Here is a 24,583-nt window from a genome sequence, read left to right on the forward strand (position 1 = left end):
CTGTCACCAGGCCACAAGCTTATATCATTTGTCATCAGTTACCAATGCAAAGGATTCAGATAAAGGATGCTGCGTGTCCTCAGTTATCAGTAAAAGTTACATGTACAATACAGATAAAATAGTTCACTGGATTCTGCAAGAATTTCAGAATCGTTATGTTCAGTTCTATAACTTCATCTAAGTTAACTCTCACTCCCCTTTGAACAAACCTGGTTCAGGCGCACCCCACGGAAATGATTATTCCTGTCACTTGAATAGGCGAGATATGCACTGAGCTATTCCTACTATTCTGAAATGCATTTTGAATGATGCTTGTCAAACAAACTAGAGAAAACAATTCTTTATAATTGTATTACTGGATTAATAAATTGTTCACTACTAGCAGCCACAAATGTGAAATAGAAGACGGATTATTTGAGAATGGAGGAGCAATAATATAATGCTATTAGATTAATTGTGCCACAAGAAGCACACGTGACAGGATTTAAACCCATATTTTCATGGTTCATTACTTTGTATTCGCTCTATTTGGATCTTTTTCATTGCCCAGTTTTCTTTCTCATTCCCTTTATCTAGCTTTGTTTCTGTGGTTTTCATTCTGTATTTCCATTTCTCAGTCACAGTTAACATATCTGAGCAGCACTCTATGTTTGTAATCCATGAATATGAAGCTCTCGGTGTGTACTTGTTGTAACACCCGTGTTATTGCATGTTTGCATTGTTAAAAGATTTTAGGAAATGCATTTCTGGTTGACTTCGTTTTCTGAGAAAAAAGTAATGCATTCAAGTCTAAAGTTAATGTCCTTACATTGCAACTATTTCAAAGTTATTGCCTAGTCCAATGGAAGAAAATTGAGTGAAGGGATTCTGAATGTTAATGTGTAAATTAGAACTGGACAGAATATACGAGCAGCTGCCAGTCATATCTTTGTTTCCTTCCAGCCAGAGAACTACTACAAAAGATCCAAATGCCAACTTTAGAGAAAATGACAGAGAAAATACCTTCAGAAAAATATTTGGCTCACCAAATGTGGGCATTGCTGGAAAGAGCAGCATTTTTTTTTAACCCTAGTGCCTTTTTCCCAGGGTTGCAATTGTTGATATGAAAGGGCATAACTTTAAGGTGAATGGAGGGAAGTATAGGCGGGACCTCAGTGTTGGTATTTTTTACACAGAGAGTAGGAAATGCATGGATCGTGTTGCTAAGGGTGATGGCAGAGGCAGGTACATTGGGGGCATTTAAGGGACTTTTAGACAGGCACACAATGAAAGAAAAAGGGTTCTATGGGAAGAAAGGGTAAGATTGATCCTGGAGCAGTTTACAGGGTTGGCTCAATATCATGGGCTGAAGGGCCTGTTATGTGCTGTAATGTTCTATGTTCTACATTTAAGCATTATATATTAATAGGTTAGTAGAATGGAGTGGCTGGCTTAGCTAATTCAGAAGGCAATAGGAGGTAGATCAGGCATGGGCAAACTGCGGCCCGCTAAGCTTTTTAACCCGGCCTGCAGAACTTGATGAAATTATATTAATAAACCTTATTAACGTTTTTTCCCCGCAATTCTGGCGTTTTCCCAATAGATGACGCACTCTATATACATTGACCTTTGTTGAGGTGCAGCGTATTACTCCACATTTGCGCTTTACTTTGTGACCTTGTGGCGACCCATTTCCTGGCACATCCGAACCGGCTCACAATTAGCCAGCGTTCCGGCTAAGGGAGATAGCCTGCGGGGATTTGCAAGCACAGAGCTCCGCATATTGGCGCGCTCTCACTGTTCTGTCATTGTGCGGGTCGTTGTTGAGTTTTGGCACAGGGGACAATTGAATAAGAAGGAGCAGGACAAGTAGACCTGCATCTCCTACCGTTTTTGAAATAAAGACAGTCAGGAGGAGAGTGATGAAGATAATATCTTGAAGGATAACAGAATTTTCAGTGCTTTAAAATAATAACTGTTACTATTAAAAAAAGCTGTATGTTATTCATTTAATTTTCAGTGTTTTAAAAGTCATTTCAATAAATAGCTAAATATCATGGGACTTCAAAGACAGATATTTTGTTGTAATGCATTTGTTCATTTTCAATTGAAATTAAAGCACATGCTTTCTACATATCCCATAATATTTTATTTTCTCTTATGAGGTGTATTACCAAAACACTCTGTCCATCTGCTCCTAGTCCGGCCCCCCTGTCAAATTTTAGAACCCTTTGTGGCCCTCAAGTCAAAAAGTTTGCCCACCCCTGAGGTAGATAAACAATCTTTTGGAACTATTGTAGGCAGCAGGTCTGTGCATTGAGTTGGGGTGGGGAGGTAGGTATTGGAGGATGTGGATCCCATCAGTTGCATTATTTTGTGACTCGTATGCTTTGTTAAAGCTTTATTTAAGCCATTCTGCATTGAATATGTTTTGCACCAAAAATGACCCAAAATGGCAATCTTCAAAATATTTTACAACACTAATTCCCCAAACAGGTTTATTCGGACAGAAATGAGAAATACGCTTGATAACATCATTCAAAGAGCCAATGAGAGTTATATCACAATCCCCTTTCTTCTCTCCTCATAATATTAACGTTCTATTAAGGTGGGGACCAGTCAGAAGATGAAAACATTCATAAAATTTGTTCTCATAAGGTAAGTTAACAATGCTGATATCTGCTTTAGATAACAGATCTCTCCTGGTGGCATTCCCTTAAAGTAAGCTGCTGAATTTCCTGCTGCACAGATGGTCTGACCTTTCAGGAAAAATTGTTATCAGGTAGGCTGGTAATATTAAAACATGCAAACTGCTGCCTTTTGGACCTGCCTTTGACAGTACTGTTTGCTGGAAAAATTTCAAGGGGCAAACATAATTGCTTGAACTCCCTGACTGCAACATAAAGCAGTGCTGCATGTCAATGATGTGAAGTCTGTGAAGGCTAGGAAAGGCATAATGAGATTAAGGAATGGCTTCCCGAAACAACTGAAAAGGTTTCAGAATTACATTAAGACAAGCACTGTTTTGCGCTGCACAAACGGCTCGCATAACTCTCTAAGATTTTGTTTATAAAAATAGCACATCTTCCACTATTGATTTACAAGAAAGTAGCTTCAAAAACATTATGAACATTCCTCAGATTTAATATATAATATTGTGTAAATTAAAAGTTCAAATTCCATGCAGGATTAGGACAATTTAACCTTCTTCAGAAACTGATGGATCTAAATTCTCCTCAAGAAAATAAAAATGAAAGAGCACTCATCAGTGGATTTGCTTTCAAGGGGAATGTGTACAATGACTTGGAGTATGCATGTTCTATTATATCTGAAAGGAAATACTTCATATCAGGAGAGATAAATTTGAGAGCTCATGAAAATGGTGACAGGGAAAGAGATGCACAATCAACCTACAGTCACTGCTTCTGATGCAGAGAGCATTTCTACTTCTCACAACCTGTTCTGTTCAATCACTGAGTCATGAAATGGAGTGTGCATCAGCAACACACAGTATCAAGAATGGATAGTTCCAACAAAATTGAACAGAAACTCTTAACCAGGTGTTCTGCATTGTAAAGGAAGTGAGTCTGGTCTGGGAGGCACTGAAGATTGTAATCACATGGCCAAGAATGGGAAACAAGATTTTCGATGGTGTACTGGTTGAATAGGTACAGGAATAGGGAAGGCCTCCTGTATCTGCAGGGGAACACGAGTGCTAAATAATGAAAGACCCCTCCCACCCTGGACATTCTCTCTTCGACCTCCTCGCATACGGCAGAAGATACATAAATTTGAAAGCATAAACCTCCAGGTCCAAGGTCAGCTTCTAATGCACTGTTATAAACTACTGAATGGACCTCTTGTATGATACGATGGACTCTGATCTCACTATCTACCTCATCATGGCCTTGGATCTTATTTTCTTCATACACTGCACTTTCTCTATAACAATATATTCTGATATTGCTTTTCCCTTACACCACCTCAGTATACAAATGTGTTGAAGTTATCTATATGGATAGTATGCAAAACAAAGATTTTCACTGTACATCAGTACACGTGACAATAATAACCTAATTACTAATTCATCATCATTGTCATCATGTGCTATGTCGAATGACAGAGGCGATTATGGTTCCATGACCATGATTGTTCTTGGCAAATTGTTCTGCAGAAGTGGTTTGCCATTGCCTTCTTCTGGGAGGTGTGTTTACAAGATGGATGACCCCAGGCATTATCAATACTCTGCAGAGATTGTCTGCCTGGTGTCAGTGGTCAAATAACCTGATATTGTGATATGCACAAGCTGCTCATACGACCATCCCCCACCTGCTTCCATGGCTTCACATGACGCTGTTTGCAGGATGGGGGGGGGGGGGTACTAAGCAGATGCTTCACTTTGCCTAAGGGTGACTTACAGGCTAGCAGAGGGAAGGAGCACCTTACACCTCCTTTGGTAGAGATGTCTCTCCACCCCGCCACCCAGAAATTAGTAATAATCCAGCAATAAAGGCTCATACCCTAAATCCAGTGTGTTTCACCTTATACTTGTATAGGCTGCACCAAAGTAAGGGGGGGGGGGAGATTTGACCAAGGACAGAGACATTACCCGAACAGCTTGGACAACATTCAATGACTCCATCTTGCTTGCTAACAATGAGAAGCAGCAGGAGCTGCACTGTAAAGTACAACTAAAACCACTGAAGATCATAGTGTTCAAAAACAAGATCCCCTTTCCCACAAATCTTCCCTCCTTTATTACTCATTCTTCTCTGAAGATGATGTAAGGATACCCCTCTTGCCCCTCATTCCTCACTATCTTATGTTCTTCCCTTTTGTTTATTTGGATATCCAAGAATTAGAGATTGCTCAGGAGCTGGAGAAAAAAGCAGAGATTGTGGTGATGAAGGCACACATCACTTCAATTTATGCTTGCAGCTACCAGATCAGAAATTGGCAAAGTGTATAATTGAGAGTAAAACACATTTACGAACAACTCATGGCTATTCTCAATACTCAAGTTTCCTTAGGTCACGGGTTTCAAGATTTAGGAGGATTAAGTAACTGAGAGACTGTTCCCTAGTTCACTTACAACATTAATATTAACTTGAAAATTGACATCAATGCAAGGGATTCCAGGGTAATTGGGCAGAAGGTTAAATTCATACCATTTATTTGAAATCTTATGCAGAACATTAATTCTCTCTAGTCTAATGCACTAAATAATCAAAGGACGTTTCCTGCTTTTGAACAAACAGGAATTTGTCGGCTGGAGAAAACTGCAGTGGAAAACTCCAGACAATGTGTTCAACATTAAGGCAATTCATAGCATGGTGCCAAGAGTTGCCAGATTATTAAGCAACATTTGCAGACAGGACAACATATTTTGGCAGATTAAATGAAACTAAAAATAGCTAACACATTGTAAAATTGATTAAAATGCATCCCTTGTTACTATAGAATCCCTGTTAAACCTTCAGTTAATAGTAGGGGTCTATGACATAAAAGAGGCTGTAGAATGATGGAAAATAAGCACACCAGTTACCTGCAGTGGACGACAATAGGTCCCGAATAGGAAGGATTCAATGCCTTAACCTTCTTCAGAAATTTGAGCATTCCAATGGGTGCAAATGGCACACCAAAGTCAGGCCAGCTGGTGAAGTGAAGCTGTGTCACTAGTCTAGGAGCTTTGTTACCAGTCGTCTGCTGTAATAAAGCAGTGATGATATAAAAACTGTAACTTTCACACAATGAAGAACAAGAAGCTCTGGGCAATTCTGGCAATCACTTATATCAGGCATTCTCTTCTTATCTAATATAAAAGGACAACTTTAGGAAGAGCTTGGTCAAAAACATTTATTTCCAGGATGAAAGATACAATGAAAGATATTATTATGTGGTTGAATGTAACATAATGATAACTACAATGGGACAGGTTAACTACATGCACTCAGTTCAATATAACACAACTATATGGTTAGATTGCAATTCTTTCATGAAAAGCACCAACCAAAACTTTTCTCAGAAAGTCTTAACATTCTTCAAAGGTTGATTGATGTTAAAAACTTGTTTGATACTTGTTTTAAAAACACAGAGATAAAATGGTGCCTTCACTCAATGGGGAGGATGTGGTGAAATGTATATGGAGAAAAAGATTTAGCCTTTGGTATACAAGTCACCAAAATATAATTTCGGTGCAATTGAACTAGAAATGAGAACAAAGGATCTTATTAGATTTCTGCATTTCTATGCTACTGTACAATTTATAAAAGTGGACTACTTGGCTCAATGATGAAGATGAGTCTTTTTTTTGGCATTTAATCAAGATATTCCCACATACACTTGTTATGTCCGTAGCCCCCTCCTTTGTGAGAATCGCAAGATCACTGTTGGGTGGGGTCAAGCGGCCCAGGAAATGAGAGAAGAGACGTGCAGAATGTCTCGTTTCCCCGGCAATGTAAAGCTACTGGACATGGCCATTGTCTCCTGGAGACAATTTTGTGGATTGAGATACTATGCTACGTGAATGCCCTCAGGCAAAGTGGGCTGGTTGAGGGAGAGATTGCATCACCCCCAACCTGATTGACATCTATGACCCTGCGAGTCAGGATAAAAGAGGGTCTGTAGGAACAGCCCCTCAGACGCACCAGAAGAAACGTTAAGCGACCACGTAACAGCAGGAAGTCATCTGAAGGAAGCCACATGCATTCAGTTCTGTTGCTGGAATTGGTGGCTGGAACCATGGAAAATAGCTTTTAGCTGACAACGGGGAGCCCACTCCCCTGACTCAATGGATTGGCATCATAAAAGACCCGGGCAAGTTTAAACCGCCTCGCTCTTAAACCCAAAAACGCTGCAACTTGAACGAACTAACAGTGACTGTTATCTTTCCATCAGACAATACATTATCCCCTAGACAACGATAGAGCTATTTCTTATTGGTTATTATTATACCCGCACTTTAGATTTAGTATTGACGATGTATATTATCTGTATGTTTGCATTAATCTTATTTTTGTGCCCTTTATCAATAAATACTTTTAAAAATAGTACCATCAGACTTCAACGGACGTCTCTATCTTTGCTGGTAAGTGATCCAGATACGGGATTTCGTAACACACTAAACAGAAAAATATGAAACAAGTGAACTCTGAACTGGTTGGCTTGCTTGCAGCCAACTTGAGCTGGTCTTGAGAATGTTTGGAGATATTAGGGTTAGCAAATCTGGGTGGGGTGGAGATTTATCTCCAACATTGCCTTCTTATTTCATTAACTCAACTCAGGCTCTACTACAAGATGCAATCTTTCCTGCTCTGGCATTAGTGGTCACCCAGATTTTCAGCAGGGTTGAATTATTCGGTGTGAATGCAGAGCTTTTCTAGCATTTGTGCAACCCTACAGACACTAGGAACTGGATTTCAAATATTTGAACAACTTTCCCAGATAACCCAAGCCCAAAGCTTCCAATAATACAGTGCATGGTGCATTTAAATACAAATCCGTGATCCAGGACTGGAGAGACTCAGGCTGTTTTCAGCAGAATATAGTAGGGTGACTTTATCTATGCCCCTTATGATATTATGTATTGCTATAAAGTTGGAGGTCACAGTCTTTTTCCCAGGGTAAGGGAAGTCTAAAAGTAGATGATATAGTTTAAGGTGAAAGGGGAAAGACTTTAAGCAACCTGAGAGGCAAGCTTTTCCCACAGGATTGTGAATATATGGAATGAGCTACCAGAGCAAGTGGTGGAGGCAGGTATAATTCATCATCATCATTATGTGGCATGTCATATGACATGGGAGATCGTTGTCCCATGATCATGATTGGTCTTGGCAAATTCTCTTCAAAAGTGGTTTGCCATTGCCTTCTTCTGGGCAGTGTCTTTACAAGACGGGCGATCCCAGCCAAGATAAATACCCTTCAGAGATTGTCTACCTGCTGCTGGTGGTCACAAAACAAGGTCTTGTGATATGCACCAGCTGCTCATACGGCCATCCACAACCCGCTCCCATGGCTTCACGTGACCCTGATTGAGGGGACTAAGCAAGTGCTATGCCTTGCCCAAGGGTGACCTGCAGATGAGCAGAAGGAAGAACTGCCTTATTATCTCCTTTTATAGAGACACATCTCCACCCCGCCATCCCATGTGATTATAATGTAGGTATAATTTGATGTACAATGGCACAGTAGCGTAGAGGTTAGTGCAACGCTTTACTGTACAGGTAATCTGGGTTCAATAGCCGCCACTGTCTGTAAAATGTTTGTACGTTCTCCCCATGACCATGTGGGTGTCCTCCATGTGCTCCAGTTTCCTGCCACAGTCCAAGGACATACTGGTTGGTAGGTTAATTGATCATTGTAAATTGTCCTGTGATCTGGCTAGAATTAAATCTGGGGATCGCTGGGTAGCACAGCTTGAAGGACCAGAAAGGCCTATTCTATGCTGTATCTCAATTAAAAAAACTTACAATATTTAAAAGATATTTGGACATATTCACGAATAGGGAAGATTCAGAGGGATAGGGATCAAATGCATGCAGTTGGGATTAACTCAGGAAGATCCTTGACTGACATGGACTAGTTGGGCCAAAGGGCCTCTTTGTGTGCTGTATTGCTCTAATCCAAGCAGATTATTACTTTAGGGAGGAACTGGAATCTGCAGACTGTAATAAAGTTATGTTTTAGTTTCTTTGTGGCATATCTGCATTTAATGTTGTAAACATACATTACTTGTATTGCAGATCTGGTGATGTATTTACTTTCATCTTCAGTACAAGACAAACAATGGATGAGATTTACCTTAATTTTTAGCTGCACTAAAATTGGGGCATTTAACAGACAAGGTTCTCGAGGAGAGAAAATTCCACACTTGTTGTGTATTTAATATTTCAATAATATTCAAGTAATCTTGTTAATTTAAATAACTAATTATGGGTTATATGTAAAAATATGTTAAATGCACTTGCCATCACGCTATCATGTGAAATGTGAGAGCCTTGCTTAAAGAAAGACAAAGTTATACCTGTATTTCTGGATTTGCTGCATCTCCTTTGAATTAATTTATGGTTTTAAGTTACAAAATATAACAATAATATTTAAGGAAAATTTCATAGGGAGACTAAAAACTTATTTTCAGATTAATATTATGAAGTAAAACAAGAATTTTTCTTCTGAGAGGTAAAATTATGCTGTAGATCCTGGAATTATAGAATGCTGACAAATACTCAAAGTTTGTAAAAGATGAATCTCAGAGTTGTATACTGCATATAAATGTTCTTTGAAAAATATCAGTCAGCTACTGATTGCAATTTATTTCCTTTATAAATTAGTTACATAATAGGCAAACAAATAATTTCTGCTACAAAGAACCACCCAAGCGAGATAAACTTCTTTTTCTGGAAAATAATTTGGTTCAACAAAGTAGACGGAAAACTAGAAGATACTTGCATTCTGTATGGTGAACTTGCGTATGGTATAATCCACAAGCACTGTGACATCTTCCACTGAGACCCTTATTGCCCCATACGTCCATAATCCCTGATCAGGCCAGTACTTGTAACACTTTTCCTGCATGAATAAGTAAATACTTATTTTGAAATATTATTTAAGAAATTGAACCCTTTAAAAGTATTTTCTGCAGTAACGGCAATGATGTTAGAGGAAATGCTTCCTGTTTATTTATCAGGAGCTTACAAATGCTACTGCATCATAATGGATTGTAATATTAAAGATCAGAACACTGGCAATAATATGACAAATCATAACTTAATAATCAAGCAATATACTTCACAGAGTCATTTTAGAGTTTTTCAATGAATGAGTGTTGATTAACTCAGGGCACTCTTTAAATTACGTTTTTATTTTAGCCACTTAAGCAATAAGTAGAAAATGAAGGAAAAACGTACAATTAGTTAGAAACAACATTCCCTGTGAAGGAAAGCTATATTGACTGGGGTTCTTTAAATATGTTAAATATGTTGAAATGATCTCAGAAATTCACTTTGACCTGATTGGGGTGGGGCGGCACCTCCTTGGTTCTGATATTTCTATCCTTCATTCAATTGGCTTCTTGTTTTGTGGATGTCTGTGAAGTTTAAGAATTTCAAGTTGCATACTGTATCCATTTCTCCGATATTACATTGACCTGACTGAACGTATGGCATCTGTATTTGACATTCAAAGCGTATTACCAAATAACTGCTTCCTGAGAGGCTGAATAGAGTTAGCACAATCTGCATTTTTTTTATATTGAAATATTGCTGCCCATAAAAACTGTTAAAAAATCTAACATGTTGAGCAGAGTGGAATGTTTTGCAGTCAGGGTTTGTTTTTATCCTTGCAACTGATCTGATTTCAAATTTAAATGTGGTTTTGTTCAATTTCCTTTAGAACCAAAGCAAAATGTAATTGCAGCAGTTTGAGTTTGTGTGGAGGAAACTGCGAGATTGAACTGAGCCTGATAAAATTAGTCTTTTCCTTTTTTACTTCTCCTCCCAAATTCAATTCAAAATTGATTGTCTTTAGTAGTACAAGATGCTTAATTAGATTACATTAGGCTACATAAGCTGTTGTTATTCCTTAAAATGCTCACTTACAAATGACAGAAAAGAAAAGCATTTTTTCTTAAAACCATTATTTTGAAGCAGTTACATAAGGTAAATTTAACTATTACTTTGCATCTGAAGGAGTACTTTCAAATTGATGTTTAGATGCTGCTACTGTTTAAGTTAATAGTATACATGGATGAAATTAATCTTATTTTTCATATATTATGAATTTTCAGTAATTTCCTTCATTGATTAGAATAAAATGAACCACAAGGTAAATACTATGGTGCAGAAGTTTCAGAACTGATAAAAACTGATCCTGATATCTGCTAATTTAATAGTCATTGAATTTACTAGATTATAGTGATCATTTTGCCACTGAAAGTTAAATAAAAATAAAGTATAGAAATTATTTTTAGTTCCTTTTGGTGCATTAAATCATAACTACTTCTTACCTTAATGCCCATTTGTGGGATCTATTGCAAATAGTAAAATCAGCAGTTTATAATTCAAAAAAGCACAGAATTACAACTTTGCAAATCCTAATGCCTTGCAAATGTCACTGGGGACATAGGGTATATCCTTCATGACGTAAAATGCAATTGTACAAAAGAGAGGGAAAAACTTGGGTAAACATGTCAGCATTGTGCCTAGTGACCATTCCAACCCAACTGATCCCATTAATTCCTATACTCTAATTATCCAACACTACTACTACACAATGTTTATCTCTGCAGTGAAAACCTTCTGCAGGCACTCAAACACATGGTAACTACCTTCTGTTCTTGTAGTAGAGTGATCAGCCAGGAAAGCATAATTAAAGATTAAAATCTCAATGTTCCATGAGGGACACCTTAATTTACATATGGTTAATGATTTAAAACAAAGTTTGCTTCTTGCTTTATTGATATTGAAAAATATCAGTTGCACACAATATATTCTTACACTAATTTCAAAGCTTAATTATGAAACCAGTGAGGCGCACATTAATGATGTCATTGCATGCACAAGAGATTACAAGGAACTGACATGTTACACCAAGATGAATTGTACCCAGAAATGCAGAGTTCAATTTCTTGATGGGTGAGATTTCCATTGGGAGTGACCACAAGCAATTTCAAACAAGTACAACATTATTTTATGCATATTGTACATACTAACATGTGCAAATGCATTGCATTTCCACATATGACTATTTTCCATTAAATCTGTTTAACTTCTTTAGACATAGTAACTGAAGTTCCTTAAAACTGTACTCAGCTTTGTAGTTCTAGTGGACGTATTTGTTTTGCAAAACCTAAGTATTTTGTGATAAATTAGTTGATTATTTTGTTTTGAAATTGAATGACTAGTTCATGAAGAAAATGCATTCTGATGCTCATTTAGAAATTACAGCTTTCTGCACCAAAAGAGAAATTATTAAAATCCTGAAGAGAAGTAATACTGGAATATTAGGAGAATAATATTTTTTTTTAGATACTCCTTGGAAGTCTGGTTCAAGCTGCTTTGGAATCTGATTTTCCTTTCTGGCTTATAAAGGAAGGAATTGTGTACAATATGCCAAGTGCAGCAGGAACAAATTGTTCTATGAAACTGTTTACATGGACTGGTACCACGATACTGGCTGTAGACTAGTGGCTCCCCCAGATTCTGAAGCTGATGCTGTTATTTACAAACCTAATTCTTTTCCAATATCTTCTATTCAAGTTGGCACAGCAATGTCATGCTTTGTCCAATCTATACCCGGCTGGCACACTCATAGCTGCTTACCGTCATCTGCCACTTACCCCTGCTTATTTTCTAATTTTCTTGCCTAATAAATGGTGATGGAATGCTTGTTCATATTTCATTTAAATTACTTATTGAAGTTACACAAAGAATTTCATGTTTCTGATAGCTTGCAACTGCTTTATCTTTGTAGCAGTTAAAAAAAATTGACAAACTGGAATCCAATCAATTCTATGAACAAATAAGCTTTTCTTGGGCTTCCAGCTGGGTACAGGTACCGATTTTAACCGATGTTTCGATGACAAACTCTGACACCTTCATCAGGGATGATGCCTAGGCCTGCACAGTTCAGTGGTATTTATATCCCCATCATCTGTCTCTTCTGATTGATTAGTCCTCATCCAATCAGGTTTCTGCTGTCCCACTTTGTTTACAATGAAATTTCTGTTCTTACTTGGAGCAAAACCTTTATCTTTGTTAAAATTCTTTTCCAGTAGTTTTATTTCAATGGCTTCCTTCACCAGCTGGTCTCCAAACAGATTGGCGTGGCACAGTATTTTAATGCCGTCAAAGTCAATCCTATGGCCATTGCAAATGCAGTGTTCTGCTACTGCTGATTCCTTCAGGTAACCCAGACAGATACAAGTCCAGTTTTCCTTGATGCAGGTTTCCACCGTGCAGAGTTTATCATTGAAATGTTGGTTAAAATCACTGTACCCGCTGGAAGGCCAAGAAGAGTTTATTCGTCATATATGCAGGGGAAGTATTAAATCTTGTTTTCAATTTTATAAGCATTACAATAAAAGTCTGATAAGTACTATTTTAGAAAGTTGATTCATCTATGAAAATATCAAAGAAATAATCTCCAGTTTGTTACATGATACATATTCTTCATACCAAAGCATGCTCAAAGCAGTTATCATATAGTGGGTAACAATATTATTTTTATGTATCTACATGCTCACCTCCTTTTTCTCTTTTACATTTGTTAACATAACAATGGTGGCAGATTTCTGTTCCCATATCATTCGCCAGTAATCAGCTACAGTCTCTTCTTTGGGACCTTTAGGGAATAGAGATAGAACTGAGGGCCTGCTTCAGAAATCATTCTGCATAAAATATATAGGAACAAAACTTCATGCTTTTACTTGATATTAATTTTACATGATCCCATTTCAAATGAAATGGTGGACAATCATATATTACCTAGGAAAGCCACAGGCATCCCCACATGAAGAAACACTTCTTAACAGAGAATTTGCTAAATAAACTGTTTTGCTTTATTCAGTTTAAAGCTACACCGTGCCTTGTAAAAGTATTCAGTCCCCAACCCTTCATTCACATAAATCAGTATTACAACCAGGCATTTTGATCAATTTAACTGAGAAATGTTATTTGTGATTCACATGCTCCTTTTTTTCACAGTAGGGTCCAAGACACAGAAAAAGTTGTAAAGCATGAAAAACTGAAAATTCAAAAGCTGAATTGTCAGCTATTCAAAAGTATACATCCCCCCTTTGCTCAGTTGAACCACCTCTCACAACTATTACAGACAGTGGTCTTTTTGGAAAAGTCTCTTTTAGTTTTCCACAATGTAATGGAGCAAGATTTGCCCATTCCTCCTTGCAAAATTGTTTAAGCTGTGCCAGGTTAGTTGGGGAGCGCCAGTGGACAGCAATTTTGAGGTCCTGCCAGAGAGGTTTGATCGGATTAAGTTCAGGACTCTGACTGGGCCACTCAAGGATATCAATTTCCTTCATTCCATGATTGCTCTGGCAGTGTGCTTTGGGTTGTTGTCCTGCTGAAAGATGAACTTTCTCCTTAATTTAAGCTTTCCGGCAGAGGCTAGCCAGGATCTCTTTGTATTTAGCAGCATTCATCTTCCTTCAATCTTCACCAGATTTCCGGTCCCTGCTGCTGAAAAGCATCCCAACAGAATGATGCTGCCTTCACTATTATTTACAGTAGGGATGGTGTTACCCAGCTGATGTGCAGTATTTGATTTATGCCACATGTACCACTTAGTGTTAAGGCCACAAACCTCCACTTTAGACCCCAAGACCTTCTTCCACATCCTTACAGTATTTTCTAAGTCTTTACAGGCAAGGATTTGCTTTTTATTTAGCCAGGGCTTCTTTCTTCCCACTCTTCCATAAATACTCTTTTTGTGTATGGTCTTAGAGATTGCAGAGCCATGGACTACATCTATAGTTGCAGCCATTGACTTCTGCAGCTCACTTAGAGTGACTGTTGGCACCATAGTAGCCTCTTTTACAAGCGCCATTCTTCTTCAGCAACTGCTTAGAGGGGCAGCCTGACATAATCAGCATGGCTGTGGTTTCACATTTTCCACTTTTTAATGGTGGACTGCCCTGTACTCCAAGATACGTTCAATGCCTTTGAGATGGTCTTGTACCCTTCCCTAGATTTGTGCTTCTCTATTATCATTTCCTTGACTTATCTTAAATGATCTTCTGTCTTCATTTTGGTTTGGTTTGTTGAAAATCTACCATATTTTTGAACTTTACTACATGGTAGATTTCCAACAAACCAAACAGACGTGGCACTTGTTGAAGTGATCCTCCAATTTTCCACATCAACAAACTGGGTGAGTTGGTAAGAAGTTATATAGAATATTGCAGTTACCGAAGTAATTATAAAAAGGGGATAAATACTTTTCTAGCTTCACAATCTTGGCTCTTAATTTTTAGTAACTTGTAGACAGGCTTTGGAATTCTTCTTTTGACTTGACATGATGCACCATGGTTTGTAGATTAGCTCAAAAATCCTACTTCAAAATATTTCAATTTAGGAAATGAGACAGCAAAATATGAAATTAGTGTGGGTGCTGAATACTTTTTCAAGGCACTGTACTTTGTTTTTGAGCAACGTGCAAAAGCTGGAGGAACTCAGTGAGCCAGGCAGCATCTATAGAGCAAAGTGGATGGTTGATGGTTCATATCAAGACCTTTCAAAAGGAATGGAAAGGGGGGAAATGCAAGTATGAAAAGATGGTGGTTAAGGGGTGCAGGACGAGCTGGAGCAGGGAGATGACAGGCAGGTGAGGGAGGAGGAGGGTGGGAATAATGTAAGAAGCTGGATGGCGATAAGTAGAAGTGAAAGGGATGAACAAGATGGAATCTGATTGGAGAAGACAGTGGACTATCGAAAAAAGGGAGAAAGGTGAGGAGGGAAACTAGTAGGAGGAATCTGTGGGTGGTATGCATATCAAGAGGGCAAGGAAGGAGAAAGAGAAGGAGTGATGGGGACTGGTGGGATATGAGGGGAAAAACTGGGGGGAGAGCTGTGCTTACTGGAAGTAAAGAGAAATTGATGTTTATGCTGTCAAATTGGAGACTACCAAGACAAAATCTGAGATGCTGTCTTTGGTTGTACAATTTTCCAGTACACAGAGTAGAGGTCAACAGTTAATGAGGAAGAAATTGAGATCAGAATAACAGTTGCTGGAAGGGTACAAGCCAAGTTCAAGAATCTTGACAATCAAGATTCCCATCTAAACTAGATTTGTCCACAAAATTTTAAGACATAAAAATTGATGTTTGTATAATTCAGTGGTTGAATGATGATATAAAAAGATTTGCATTAAGACAGCAATAATTAAATCTATTCCTAATTATCACATCATGTTGTAGGCACATGCATTTATTATGAGTTGCAAGAGGAGGAAATGGGTAATGATGTATCTTTGCTTCTCCCATTAATGGAATTACCATTTACTTTGGTGGGTGTCCAGTCAGTGGTTGGGGAATAGGGACATGGTCTGGATCAAGCTTACAGCGGTGCTGTAGAGAGTCTGACTTCTATTATTTTATAACCTTTATTCAAGCAGAGTACGGATTCTGGTACATCAGAATTTTTGCTCCACCACTGGATTCAATGTTAAGGTCATGGGCAGAGTACTGAAATGCTGAGGAAAGCAACACACTCAAAATGCTGGTGGAACACAGCTGGCCAGGCAGCATCTATAGGGAGAGGCACTGTCGATGTTGCCCGGCCTGCTGCATTCCACCAGCATTTTGTGTCTGTTGCTTGGATTTCCAGCATCTGCAGATTTCCTCATGTTTACTGAGGAAATCAGTTGCATGCACTTCACATCTGGCCCCTCACCTTTACATGGGGGGGGTTCAAAAAGTTCTGAGTTCAAAGTAAATTTATTTTCAAAGTACATATATGAAGGGCAATAACACTTCCTGAATTGGTGATGTGGGACCTAATGTTCCTGTAACTCCTTCTCAATAGCAGCAGTGAGAAGGTAGCATGGTTTGGATGATGGAGATCCTTGCGGAAGTGTACTTTGTAGCTGTGCTCCGTGGTGGAGAGGGCTTTTCTTGTGATAGTCTGGGCAATATCTACCACTGTTTATAGGCTTTTCCATTCATGGGCATTGATGATTCCATACCAGGCTTATTATCCCCATTCAAACTCCATTGTATTTTTTTCTAATTTTCAGTTATGTTTATAGTGCATATCATTAAATTTAACTTCTTTTTAAAATTTATTTAACATTTGTTGCTTTTTTAATCATTTTAGTCCTTTGTAATGGCTTTTAAATGACTCTGACTGTAAGAGGTAATTAAGATCTGCCCCAGAGGCCTTTTGCAAACAGAAAACCATCACAGAGCATCAGGTCATTTTGGAATCTCGTGGAAGTGGGGCCCTAGCATCCAGCTACTGTAATGTTGGCTGCTCCCCTGTGTTCCAAATGAGTTGGTGCTTTTGGGTGGGCACAACCTTTGCGGATTTTGGTCAACAGGCCAGACCTTGGATAATTTTGGCCTGATGTGTATTTGTATACTATGGTAAGTTGTGTTCTCACCAAAGCATTGTTAAAGATTTTCTGGCACATCTTAGACACCTACCAAAGGTTCATATTAGGCTGCAAAGATGCTCTATCTAGTAACCATCCTTACAGGACAGGAGAAGGCAAGAAATATCTCTAGAATAAGGGCAAATGAAGGACACCACCATTTGTGGTAGATGTTAATGAAAAGCTCAACTCTAATTATTAAGCTAGTAGTTGATAGATAACTCAGGTATACTTGATAATACTGCAGGACACTGAAGATGATGGACTGATCAATGGCATTCACATGTAAAATCTGTCACTACTGGGGATCTTCATATTTAGCTCAGCTTACTTGCAAGTACAGTGGTTCTAAATATTCAGGCAATTAGATCTGAAAAACTTGAACAACAGCTGTGTGAATACATTGGAGACATTATTGTTACCAAGAACTCTGAACTGGATTATTTGTGAATTACTGAACTCTGTCACAGGCAAACAGAGCCTACTCAGTGTAGATGTGCAAATATTTTCAATTGGAGACTCCTAAATATGCTTGAAGGTTCAAATAAAATTTATATATCTTCTCAAAGTACCAGGTTCTAACACATTATTCACTCTAGCTAAGAATGATGTAGCCCTCCCAGTGTCATGAACTTATTTATGAAATAATATCTTCCTAAGGCTGTGCTTACCACTCTATTTATACAAAATACGTAATTCTGTATGAACACAAAAGCATAGGAGCAGGCTGGTGGCAGTAGTGAAATGCTGACTCTGTGGATTATTGTCAGCATATGTGATTCATTCATTGGCCATTAATCAAAATGGCATTTATATGGCATCAAAATACACAATGAAATGTAACACGTATTGAGATGCAACAGAACTGATCCCTTGAGAATGAGAGGGATCACAGTGCCAAGCACTGCATACGTTGTGTTCATCATTTCGTGTTACTCAAAGTAATTATTACTAGTCATCTAACATTTATAATTCTCGAATTACTGTATCTGTAACTGAATTATATAAGAACAAAATGACAAGTGATATAACTGAATCTTACCTTGAGCTGCTATGAATTTATTCTTCACTTTATAACCCTAAGGAGGGAAGAAAATCGATGTCTGTGATCAAGATACTATGATACACAAATCCTGTAACTTTTCTTAATCTAATGTACTGATATTTTTTTGCCAATATGTTGATTAGAGCTAAATGGTTTAATAAAATGAATGAGCACTTACATCAACATATGAGGCGTTAATGTAATCTGAGCCAGGCACTCCATCTATAGCTGTCAAAATTACTCTGAAATTGTCATCTGGAGGAAAGTTTACAAATCAATAATGTTATTGATACTACAAGTCCAAAAATGAATTAATATTACTATGGTACAAAATATCTTCAAACAACTGCCAAACAAATCAATATAAACCTCTCCACAAAATACAACTACAAATAGTACATCAGATGTGCTGTCTTGATAATCATGGATTGGTGAATTTACTCCTCTTCTTCTGTTCTGGGACAAATTTGCTATGGATTCCACTTTAGATGAAAGTTATGTTTGAATCAACATTTCAGTTAGATCAATATCCTATGTCTGCCATAATTTTGGAACACTTAGCTGACAGAAATGTAAAACTTCACAAAGCAATAGGAGGTTAAAAACAAATCATTATTAATCTATCCAGCATATAGTATTTAATCTATCCATTATCTTCAGTAAGCTCTCTTAAAATTACTCCCAATATAAACAAGGTGAATGCAATGTATTTTCTAAATATCTTTAACACTCATTCCTAAAAATCATTATTGATCTCTTTTGTATATACAAAATTTAACAGCATGAGGCAATTAATAAAAGGCATCCATATTTCTTATTGTATATTAATTAATATCTCAACATAAATCTTGACCATATAGCACAGATATATGCTACATTTTCACAATATAGCTTGAAACTGTAGAAGATAAAAAGAAAGGTTGGTCAAAGAAAATGGAAATATGAGGGAGTTATATTTACCTGGCAGGATGTTGGGGTATCGGTTTTTGTCCTTGTTCTCCTCATTATTTGCTGCTTCGCAACATGCTGGTGGTGTTCCAACTGGCAGAGACTGTGGCAGAACAGTCAAAGATTAGTTGGCTAGAGCAACACATTTGAGTAGCTGGTGGTACTACTGCTTTACAGCTCTGGCAAGCTTGCTTTGGTGCTAGTGTCTGGTGCCGCCTGTGTGAGTTTTGTTTATTTCCCCATGACAGTGTGGGTTTCATCCAAACGCTCCTGTTTCCTCCCAAAGGTGAGGAACTACCTAGCAACTCTAAATTACCCCCCAGGTCAGTGGATGGTCAGAGGGAGAATGGGTTGTGGGAGAAAAAGATTGATGGAATTGCAATGAGACCGGGCAATAAACTCAACTGGCCGAATGATTCTCTGTGCTCTACACCAGCGTTTTGCTATAAGTTTATTGTAAAGAAACCAATTGTAATGTATGTGCTGTAATAAAACCCAAATGATATTGCATTTCTAGTAATAAGTCATTCAAAAGCGTTTCTGTGAACTAAAATTAGGGTAAAATGCGTTAGAGTAGCACTGCTCAAGTTTACCAGCCTAAGGCTTTCACCCTATGAAAAATCCATTCTGAAACCTTGCAGAGGCAAGCCAAGTGGGGCAGACACTGTGTCATTACCAGACTTCCAGAATGTAGACCAAATAGCATGCTATTTCGCAGAGTTACCCTTGGCATAGTCTATCAAGACAAAGTTTATCTTGAGATTTGTTCATTGCTTAGCTGATTTTTAACAGCAGTCAATCTCTACTGGACCCCTAAGGACACTTAGAGTATATCCCGTATGCCTGGACTTGGTTTTCACCAAGCCCAGGCTCGGTTTATGGGGTTCCTGTTGTCATCACATTAGTCAAGCACATGAATAATTATTAATATTTAATGGTGCAAATTAATAATAGTCAACATATAAGAGGACTGCTTACACGTTTGCTACATCTCCACAAAGTGATTAGCCCTGCAGCCTGCACTTGGAACTGCGATCTCAAACCCACATCAAACTCCCCTTCAGCTTTGGGACCTTCTTAAACAGTGGGCCCAGGGCCAATTAGCAGTAAGAAGACGACAGCCGGTTAGGTCTTTGCTTCTCTTCATTGAGTTCCATTGGATCTTCAGGGCTTGAGTGATTGTAACTACTTATTATCCATAGTAACAGGAAAGCATTGGGACTTGCAGCTGTGGTTGGATTCCTACTTCAGTTGGTGTCTGTTCACCTAAGGCCTGAGTGAAGGGGAACAGATGTAAATTCCTACTACTATGTAGATTAGAAAATGTTGAATGACAACTTCTTAACTAAAAGTAGTGCAATCAGTAAGACACATTTTTCATTCTGTTTTAAGGCCTTATGGGCTACCTGGTTCTATTGCTCTGTTCTGTTGTCAGTTTGATGCAGTTGTGCAGTAGGTGATATGCTTCTTCAAAGCTTCAGGGATCTGGATACAATCAAACATCTACTGTAATGTAGTTGGGTGGTTGGAGAATCAGGGTATATTTATGGGCATATGGGAGACAATTCTTCACAGGGAAATGAGTGGGGAAAAAGTGATTAATGAGATTGCACTGACTACTGGCACAGACTTTTCTTTCTATGCCGTAAGAGAAGATAATTAGAGAGATGAGTAGATGGTAGAGGCTCACTGAGAGAATTTTCTTTTAGGGTTTTAAACAAATATCTCATCCTGCTCTGGTGGCTTTACTGAACAAAAGAGCAAGGTCAGGAACTTTCTAAGTGAAAACATATAGCTTCACATTTGCATTCCACTTTGTTACAGCTTTGTGTCACTGATCCAACAGGCCAACTCTTTGGTGGACAAGAATTCCCTCTGAAGAACAGTCTTTGGTGCAGAATCAAATTTGACCACTTTTTAATTCTAAGAAGACCACAGTTTCATGAAAATACAAGTCTAAGTGTTAAACTAACTTTGACAAAAGCTTGCAAAACTGAGAAAACGAGATATGGAAAAAAAAAACAAAGCAGTCCTCTGTGCTTGCAGAGCCAAAATGCACCTAATTCTGCAGTTCTTTCACGTTTTTAAATAATCACATGAAGACTCACATTGAATTCCTCCCGAAAAAGTTTGCACTCATCAGCTGAGCGTTTCTGGACTTCATGTTCCAAGGCTTCTAGTGGAATAGGCGGGTACTTCTTAAATATTGCGGGCGATCGGTTAAGTAGCATCACTGTCTGTTGCTCTGCTTGATCAGAAATTGATTGACAAGTTTAATACAACACTACAAATAGTGGAAGATATTAATGTGTTAGTGAATAAACTGAAGCCTGTTTTTGTCACACAAAAGTGGAATGAATATGAGTGCAGGAATCAATAACGCATTAGAGGCAACATCTCGACTTTTTGGTCCATGTAGTGCAAATTTGTTTATACACCTTTTCTGAATTTTAACTTGAGAAACTTGGCAGTGCATGTTGAATTTTCCATTTGCCTTACTACAAGTGAAAGATTAGCTTCTTGACTTAAAGTCAATAAAAATCTATCATTGATTGAAGTTTCGACTTCCATTATTCTTAAGTATATTTCCTTCCACGTGCAGAATTCAAGTCCCTGTTCAGCGTACAGTGTATGGTACTCGGTGCAATGCCCACCAATTTTAATTGTATTTGAAAGTGCCTGTCATTGTCTTGAAATTGATGTAGTCCCTCTTTGGGTATGCTAAAAGTGTACCACATTAGTGCCAGCACCCCATCAGGTGACCCACAAATAATGAGAAATTGTTCTGAAGAATTGCTTTAATAATGAATCAAGTGGTTAAACTTCTGAACAGCAGGTACTGAATTGAATTGATTTTACTTCTTACAAATCTTTATGTTATGTCTCTGTCTAAATGTGCAATGTATAATTGTTAGTAATTTATAATAAATATATAGTATGTACACAGGACAGTCAATACAACATAGAAATACAATTGTATTAGCATGAATTAATCAATCTGATGGCCTAGTGGAAGAAGCTGTCCTGGAGCCTGTTGGTCCTGGCTTTTCTGCCGCGCTGCTATTTCCTGGATTATAGCAGCTGGAGTAGTTTGTGCTTGGGGTGACTCAGGTCCCCAATGATCCTTTGGGCCCTTTTTACACACTTGTCCTTGTAAGTGTCCTGAATAGCGGGAAGTTCAATTCTACAGATGCGCTGGGCTGTCTGCAGCACTCTGCAGAATTTGCATTTGTTATGGTATTTCAAAGTTCAAATTACAAAGTAACTCTATTATCAAAGTACATATATGTTACCATATACTACCTTGAGATTCATTTTCCTGCAGTATTTTACAGGTAAAAAGAACTACAATAGAAATTACGAAAAACTATACATAACAGATCAAGATTGGCAAGCAAACGATGTGCAAATGAAGACAAGCTGTGCAAATAAATCACTGGAAATCAGGTCAGACCATAACGAGCACTCTCCTTAGATTAGATTTGATTCAACTTTATTGTCATTGTGCCAAGTACAGATACAAAGCCAATGAAATGCAGTTAGCATCTAACCAGAAGTGCAAAAGAATAGTGTTATTTACAAAATAACTGTGAGTAAAAAGTAAGTGCTACAGCATACAAATATAAAAGTACTGAGACATACAATATGGGTGCAATACTGCTTAGCGCTGTGATGTGAGGTTCAGAAGCGTCACAGCCTCAGGGAAGAAACTCTTCCTGAGCCTGATGGTATGAGAGCGGAGTCTCCTGTGGTGCCTACCGGATGGGAGGAGAGTAAAAAGTCCATGGTTAGGGTGAGATGCATCCTTGATAATGCTTTTTGCCCTGCCCAGGCAGCATTTATGATAAATGATCTCAATGGTAGGTAATTGGGTGCCGATAATCCGCTGGGCAGTTTTCAGCACCCGCTGCAGTGCTTTGTGGTCCGATATGGATCAATTGCCATACCACACTGAGATGCAGTTGGTGAGTATGCTCCCAATGGTACAGCAGTAAAAGTCCGTCAGTATGCTGGGATGGAGGTGAGCTTTCTTGATGCTCCACGGGAAATAAAGGCGCTGTTGCACCTTTTTGATCAGGATGGGGGAGTTCAGGGACCAGGTGAGATCATTGTAAATGTGGATACAAAGGAATCTGAAGCTTGATACACGCTCCACTACAGCTCCATTGATGTAGATGGGGAAGTGAGTGTGGCTCCTAGCATGCCTGAAGTCCACAATGATCTCCTTGGTCTTCTGGGTGTTAAGGGCCAGGTTGTTGTCGGCACACCACGCGGCCAGGTGCTGGACCTTATCCCTGTAGGCTCTCTCGTCATCCCCTCTGATTAGGCCAATCACCTTGGTGTCATCTGCAAACTTGATTATGGAGTTAGAACCATGTACAGGAACGCAGTCGTAGGTGAAAAGGAAGTACAGAAGAGGGCTCAGCACACAACAGTAGTGTAAAAAGCTTCATGGGCTGAGAAATGGCAGGTAGAGTTTAACCCAGAAAAACAGAGATTGTCAGCAAAATGTCTATGTCCCTGTGAGGACTCTTGTACCAGGGTTGGCATGCTGTTTATTGTGAACTGAAAACAAAGGCTAATTTTTTTTGCAACTAGTTTCTGTCAGCTGCTGCATTCTGGATCATGTCTTTAGCTGCCCATCTGAGATTGGGCAAAAGTCTATTGTACTCCAGCCAATCTCTCAGTGGTAATCTAATTGCTCACAAAATGGCTTTTCTGTTCAAATTTCCCAGTGCATTGGTGGTTTGCTGGTTTTAGCACCTGTAAGAAGCACTGTAGTTCTCAGCACTGATCAAAGCTCTCAGTGTGATGAGAATGGGTCCATGCTCAGCGCTTGAATTACCCGTCATTATTTTAGACAATAGACAATAGACAATATTTTCTGTGGAGTCATGCTATATTAAGAACAAATGTTGGTTGACTGAATTAATGAGTAACAAAATTTTGTGTAACAATCGAGCAGGTTTTGCTTAACTCGATTATTGGCAGATCTAGCTTAGCTGGGAATTGTTCTTAGAAGTTACTTCAGCATACTAGTTTAAACAAAGCTAGATTTAAGCAAATGGTTCAGTTAGCAATATAGATCTGTTATTGCTGGTGCTAACCCGGTATTATGTTTTGTCACTTAGATTACAGTTAGTGAGCAATTCCTACAGATAGATCCACATGTAACAGCTCCAGTTTAGGCTATAACTTTGCAGATATGAAGCAGGTAGATGAAGTCCAAATTTGTTTACACATGAGTCCTTTTGATTGCTTAGGGAATTCACAGACAGAGGTGCTATCTATCTAGCTGAGTTATTAGATAGATCAGGGAGAGTGTCAAATAGCTTTGAACACGGAGAGGTTTTTTTTTACAAAAAAGGCTTTTTTTTCATTCAGCTCTTTGTATTGCCTGGATAGATCAAAACATTGAAGATTCAGGAATAATTAAAGAGGTGAAAATCTGGGCAATGTGATTGCAGAACTCATCCCCAGCAACATCTAATTAATATTACAATATTA

At 38.4% G+C, this 24,583-nt stretch overlaps 1 protein-coding gene across 12 annotated transcripts in view; it reads right to left on the minus strand.

The window, feature by feature from the left end:
- Positions 1-24,583, minus strand: part of ptprea (protein tyrosine phosphatase receptor type Ea) — a 299,961-nt gene that overhangs the window by 27,696 nt on the left and 247,682 nt on the right. For 7 of the 12 annotated variants that reach the window (XM_059947680.1, XM_059947681.1, XM_059947688.1 and 4 more), the window contains 7 exons: positions 21,184-21,323; positions 19,088-19,178; positions 18,306-18,382; positions 18,125-18,161; positions 13,220-13,317; positions 9,427-9,546; positions 5,525-5,685 (listed from right to left, as the gene is read on the minus strand). In XM_059947680.1, the coding sequence (XP_059803663.1) occupies positions 5,525-5,685; positions 9,427-9,546; positions 13,220-13,317; positions 18,125-18,161; positions 18,306-18,382; positions 19,088-19,178; positions 21,184-21,323 (724 nt within the window). Of the gene's footprint in view, positions 1-5,524; positions 5,686-7,032; positions 7,100-9,426; positions 9,547-13,219; positions 13,318-18,124; positions 18,162-18,305; positions 18,383-19,087; positions 19,179-21,183; positions 21,324-24,583 lie in introns of those variants that run through there. The other 5 variants (XM_059947685.1, XM_059947689.1, XM_059947690.1 and 2 more) reach the window with 3 other exon arrangements.

This window comes from Hypanus sabinus, chromosome 22 (genome assembly GCF_030144855.1).
Source record: "Hypanus sabinus isolate sHypSab1 chromosome 22, sHypSab1.hap1, whole genome shotgun sequence".
NCBI lineage: Eukaryota > Metazoa > Chordata > Chondrichthyes > Myliobatiformes > Dasyatidae > Hypanus > Hypanus sabinus.